The sequence below is a fragment of the Eptesicus fuscus genome, chromosome 7 (genome assembly GCF_027574615.1).
Source record: "Eptesicus fuscus isolate TK198812 chromosome 7, DD_ASM_mEF_20220401, whole genome shotgun sequence".
Taxonomy (NCBI): Eukaryota; Metazoa; Chordata; class Mammalia; order Chiroptera; family Vespertilionidae; genus Eptesicus; species Eptesicus fuscus.
This window is the reverse complement of record NC_072479.1, coordinates 54,926,517-54,932,824: the sequence shown is the minus strand read 5'-3', so window position 1 is coordinate 54,932,824 and position 6,308 is coordinate 54,926,517. Positions and strand designations below refer to the sequence as shown.

The 6,308-nt window shown below is 35.4% G+C and overlaps 1 protein-coding gene across 1 annotated transcript; it reads right to left on the bottom strand.

Moving 5' to 3' along the window:
• Positions 1-220: 220 nt before the first annotated feature.
• On the bottom strand, positions 221-1,159 carry LOC103304540 (olfactory receptor 6C74-like). Its single transcript, XM_008161404.2, has one exon. It carries the CDS (start codon positions 1,157-1,159, stop codon positions 221-223), a length of 939 nt encoding a protein of 312 aa, XP_008159626.2.
• Between the last annotated feature and the right edge of the window lie 5,149 nt (positions 1,160-6,308).

Genomic DNA, 6,308 nt, shown 5'->3' with positions numbered 1-6,308 from the left:
AGAAAATGAGGTCAGAAAAAGTATCTCTATTAAAGAAAGTAAAGAAAATTAATGTAGAACAATGATTTCTGTGAAAATAAAGCTTCAAAGAGATAAAGGTAAACATCCTAGAAAAGAAAGAGAAACAAGGAGAAACTATGTATGGAAGATACTATTAGATATACGGTTATTATTAGGGGCTCCTTTGTTCATTTTTTTAATAGAGAGTGCAATAGGACATTCATTTCTTTGAGAAAAAAATAACCCTGTGGATCATAATCATGAAGGCTTTTTTCACTTGTTGGTTCCGTAAAGTGTAGATGAAAGGGTTCAAAAGTGGCTCAACTGAAGTATTGAGCACGGAAATTCCCTTGGAAAAAGATATCTTTTGTTTGACTGATGGATTAACATACATGAAAATACAGCTGCCATAAGAAAGGGATATCACAATCATGTGAGAAGAACATGTTGAAAAAGCTTTTTTCCTCTGACTAGTTGAAGGGAATCTTAAAATGGTCAAGACAATAAAGGCATATGATATTATCACCATTATCAATGTGACCACGAGTGTCACCAAAGCTGAGATGAATCCCATCAGCTCAAGAGTCTGTGTGTCTGTGCAGGAGATCTGCATAAGAGGAGTAGTGTCACAGTAGAAATGCTCAATAATATTGGAGGCACAGTAGTCAAGGTCCAGGCCTAAGATGAGCGGTGGAAAGATGACCAAAAAACCAGCAAGCCAACAACTGAGGACAAGCTGTGTGCAGATTTTATTGCTCATGATGACTGTGTAATGCAGGGGCTTACAGATGGCAACATAGCGGTCATAGGACATAGCTGCCAGCAAGTAAAATTCAGATGCTCCAAAAAGGAAGGCAAAAAACACCTGAGTGAAACAACAACTATAGGAAATGGTTTTGTCTCCTGTTGCCATAGTAACCAAAAATTTAGGAATGCATGTAATAGTATAGGAGATTTCTAAAAAGGAAAAATTCCGAAGGAAAAAATACATGGGGGTCTTGAGGTGAATATCCACCAGGGTGAGTGTGATGATGATCAGATTGCCAGTGATGCTCAGCATGTAAATGAGAAGCAGGAAGATGAATAACACAACTTTCCATTTTGGGTCATCAGTCAAACCTGCTAGGATAAACACTGTCACTCTCGTATGATTTCCCATTACTATACTTGCTATATCTGAATAGGGAAAAAGAAGAAAATGATGGTCCCAATGGAAAAATAACCATGATAATTAACGTTGAAACTAAAGTTAGCAAATTGATATTTCAGATAGAAAAATACATTGCTCTTCTATTTTTTTTAAATGTTCTTTTGTGGGCGGGGGTGCAGTAAAAAAGTAGTTAAAACTGTAGTTGAAAATTGTACTAGAGAATAACCTATATAGCAATAGTAATTGTTGATTGTTTTTATGTGGGTAAATTAGAGAGATTAGAGAGATTTTCAAAGCATAGGGAAATGGTTTTTCTCTTTTGTTATTATGCTAGAGTTGGGTGGCATGCCATTTCCTGTCTGAATAAGAAATTTTCATGCTGGAATCAAAATGATGTCACTATAAGCTCATAATTTGCCCCACACATACATTTACCACAAACCTAGCCATCATCAATAAACAGGTTTAGTATATATTTTACTATTTTACTCAACTAAGTAAATTCAAATGCCTGATTTTTGTCTCATTTATTTTCATGGCTAATGAGATCCAATTCCAGGTAAGTGATTAGGAGGTACTGGGGAAAAAATTCTGTTCTCAATAGTATTTCCATCCCCTCAATCTCTGTTGTAACCCAGCATTTACCAATTTGTACCCCAAAAGAAAATCAGCAAGTACAGTCTGGTAATGTCAGTCTGTGTAAGAAGAAACTTCAGTTTTGTTTAGTAAAGAGTAAGAATAAGGAATATAAAAGCAGAGAGAAATCGCCCGGGCTAGGTAGGTGAGTTGGTTCGAGTGTTATTTTAATACACCAAGTTTGGGGGTTCAATCCCCAGTCAGGGCAAGCACATAGAAGAATCAACCAAGGAAGCATAAATAAGTGGAACAACAAATCGATATTTCTTTCACCCTTCTTCTCTGTTTCTAAAAACAATTTTAAAATTTTTAATTAAAAAAAGATGCAGAGATAAGCATATAAATATGGATTCATTAAATCATATGAGGTGAAAGGAGTAAAGAGAAAGATAAGAACAAAGATAAAGCTTTATGCGAGCCTAGAGAGGTAAGAAAGGTTTTTGAGAGATAGGATAGTGAATTTGAGGGGAAAAGTAAAAAGAAGATTAACAATACGTAAATTAGTAAGTAAAAATTGTAAAGAAGAACTATTTACCAATGCAACTTCTCTCCATCTGCTTGCCTTTCTTATACTTACCTTTTTGTTCTTTGTCTAAAATACAGACTGAAACATAAACAGTTTTGAGATCATCGTAGCCTGAAAGAGAAGAGAATTATTTGGCAAATTTCAAACACATAATAAATCACAGAATAGTGTGACACAAATTTTAAGACGTATATATTTTCTTATCATAAAACTATTCAAATGTTTGGCAAACACACAGTTAAAGAAATATGTATAGATGACTAGTCTCAACATGAGGCATATATTAAGTGAGACAGATTGTTCAGTTTGCACAACTAGTAAGTTGGACATCAGCATTAAGATTTCCAAAGTTGTCTCCTTAAAAGTACAGCATTTTGTACAAAATACTATGGGCCAGATTCTAACTTATTTCTTTAAAATAAAAAAGTTTAACCATATCTCTAAGGAAAATTTCTTTGCTCAGTATCTTCATCATCTACCACATAAAATGATTAAGGTCTTGTGATTAAATAATGTTTTCTGTTTGAGAATACAAAAATTATTATTTCTAACTTATTTGAAACATGAGTTATCATTAAAAAGGCATGTATAAAAATAAAAATAAACTTTTAAGGACAAATAATTGTTGGTTCAATAATATCTAGATGAGTTCGCAGGAGGAAAGTTGGATTTAAAGTTAAGTCTTAGAATATTAAAAAATGAGAGAAGGTATTCATTCCTTAGAGAGGAAACAGCCTGAACAGAGGTAAAGTGAAGACTACATGTATGATTTCATTAAAGAAAATTATTAGAGTTTTATTATCAAAATCATGTATGTTTAATAAATAGACATTAATGAGTGAAAACAAACTAGCCTTTCTCCCTGGACATTCCTTTCACATGCAGATAATTGTGAAGCTGCCTGTTACAAAATTTTCCTCATTTACACAACTTACCATAATGGCAACACTGTAGAAAAGTTATATTTAAATCACCCAAATAAGAATTTTATCACGTCAAATCATTTCTTTGTCCAATTTCAACAATTGTGCACATCAACTATCTCCAAACACACACTGTAACATAAACAGCAACAAAGTTGACAAAATGAAACCATTAGAAGTCAGGCCTATGAATGCAGGTATATTTCTTTGTATTAGATACAGTCAATATTAGATAGATTTCAAAAAGAAAAAGGATTTCAATACTAAACATTCATTATATTTCATTTGTCTTCACCATTTTCCCTCCTTAAAATTTAAAAGGTTGAGGAGGAAATAAGGTTAAAGGTTAAAATAGAACAAATGTGAGATAAAATATATCTACCAGGAAACATTGCCATTACTTTTAATAAATATTGTTTTCATCTTTTCAAGTCTACTAAAAACACTTACAAAGTTAAACACCTTTTAAAATAAGATATACCCACAGATTTATTCTGACAAAAAGTCTCTGTTTCAATATTTAGATCTCTTATCATCAGCTGAACAGAACACACCAGTGTTCCATTTTCTAAATGGATTTCATTCTATTCTACAGTCTATGATTTTTTTAGGCCCTACTTTGGAAAGAGTTTGATTACCTATTTTATTACAGATTTTTAGGCTAGGGAATTGAAATTTACAATTATGTGTTGAATATTCTAAGTATTACAGATTAATCAACACTTGATCCCATGTAGATTTATGTTTTCTGTGCTCTAAAGAAAAATTATCTAGATTACAAAGGATTCTCATGTGGATATGAGATTCTTGAACACCATTTCCCAAAGCAAACCAATTTATATGTTGTTATAGAAGTGTTCTCCCCAGGCACAAAATTACTTGTAAGTATAAATATATATTTTAAAAAATTAGTTTTTACTGTGTCTCCAGAGAATTCAGTATACATTTCCCTAATATATGTGTGACCTACCACACATTTATGCCTTGAAATCCCAGACAAAGATTTTAAAGAAAAAGTAATGTTTATGTTAGTTAATAATAAAATGTGGGAATATGAGATGGACAATTTAGTCTGGCAGAAAATATTGTACCTCAAGCTAAGTGCACCATTATTTTATAATTCTATAGACACACTTAAAAGAATGCCCTTGGCCATGCAGGGCCCTGTCTCCATCCTAAGCTCATCAGCATTGGATGTGGAGACGAGGCAAGGACCTTGAGAGGCCACTGGCAACCAGGAGCTGATCAGGCTCACAACAGATGGGGGAGCAACATACAACAGATGCCCCTCGTTACAGAATTATAGAACACTCAATTCAACGTAGGTCTTAGGTGAGATGACAGGGATGACTGAGGCTGTAGCTGGGACTCAAAACAGGAAAATTCCTGGCAATTGTGAATAAGAGTCTAGGCCTCAGCCCCAAGAACCCCAAGTGCAAGCAGCAAATGGGATCTCTGCAACTCAACCCTGAGGAGTCCCTCCCCGCCACCCCCCCCCCCCCACCCACACACACACACACAGACATTTTGTGGTTCCACCAGATTCGCCAGAAATGAAACTGGGCAAACAGTTGACCTGAGCCAGTTAAGGAGAGGCAGGGTTGAATCATACATGAATGTTTAATCCAATAATGCTGGCAGTATGGGAGAGCAGCAGGTTAGCCACGAAAATCTGCTCTACCCCATCCCCATAAGGCAGCTGCTTCTATTGGGTAGAAGGACAAAGGTTACATGGGAAAGTGGGAATTACAGGCACCAGGAAGCAGACAAGGTATAATGGTTACAGGCAATACGCATTGGGGGGTGGAGGGTCACAAAGGGAAGGCACCTCTAGGACCCGATTGTTTCAGCCACAATGTTGTTAATCTTTCCATGATGATAGTCAGTTCTTGGGAAAGGAGGTTAACTCCCATGTCCACGGGCGTTCAACTCCCAGCCAGGTTAGAATGTGCTATCTCTAATCAGAACAGAACAAGTAGAGTTAACAGAGCCTAATTAATATTTCACAGAGCATGATTAATATTTCTTGTAATTATAGCTGGTCTCCACTCTTCTCTTGTGCTCCTAGCACTTGTACTTTTTGAGAAAAGCTGGACATTCTGTGTCACCAAAGGAATGGAGATAAATAGGCCTTCAGTGTGAGGGTAATGTTATTATCTCTAGGACTTGAGCTGGGTTTAATGTTTACTGTAGCTATATGTGCCAGAGGCTTCTACGTCTTCTACTGTCCTTATTTTCTTTCCCCTTTTGACTTGGTATTTTTGTAAGAACTCCTTCTCTGGAGTGAGCCTGAGTCTTACAACCTTTCAACTATAATTCACTGCTTTATCCTGGGTCTTCTGTTGGTGAGGTGGTAATGTGTGAGGGAGCCAGAGTGATACTGTTGTAATTAGCAAGTTATTAATAACAGGAAAGGAGGAGAGAAAAGGCCAGACATTATAGGCATGTTCCCTGCCAAACATTGGAGGAGGGGGCTGGACAAAGGGAAGATAGACGCATGCTAGGAAAGCTGGGGGGACAACTGGAATGTGCCTCCTGTCAATCATACCTGGAGACATAGCACCAAGTGATTTCATAGTAAAATAACATTAATATTTTCTTTTAAAATAATTCCAAATAGTGTCAATATAAAAAGGATATATTGTAAGAAATTACACCTGTCCATACATCTGTCTTCCTAATACTTTGAAGCATACTAAAAATTATTATCTACTAGTAAGTTTTAAAACTTTGGATTATCCTCTATATATTCTAATTTAGCATAATATCTGAAAAGTGTTAATGTAAATTCTCCAACATTTCAGATTTCAGTTTCAATTAAATATTTCCCCACATTTTTTTAAAAAAAAACACCTTAAAAGTCACTTCGCAGCATGGATTCTATGGTGTTTTTCAAAGTATATATTTTGGACAAAGGTCATTTGTTGTGTATTATGAGTGTAGAATTTCCCCCAAATATGCATTCTCTGATATTGAGTGAGGCTATAGGTCCAGCTATAGGGTTTCCCATATATATATATTTTTTTTTACAGAGAGGAAGGGAGAGGGATAGAGAGTTAGAAACATCGATGAG

Excerpts from the sequence above, each read along its gene's own strand:
- LOC103304540 (XM_008161404.2), bottom strand. The coding sequence starts at position 1,159 with ATGGGAAATCATACGAGAGTGACAGTGTTTATCCTAGCAGGTTTGACT.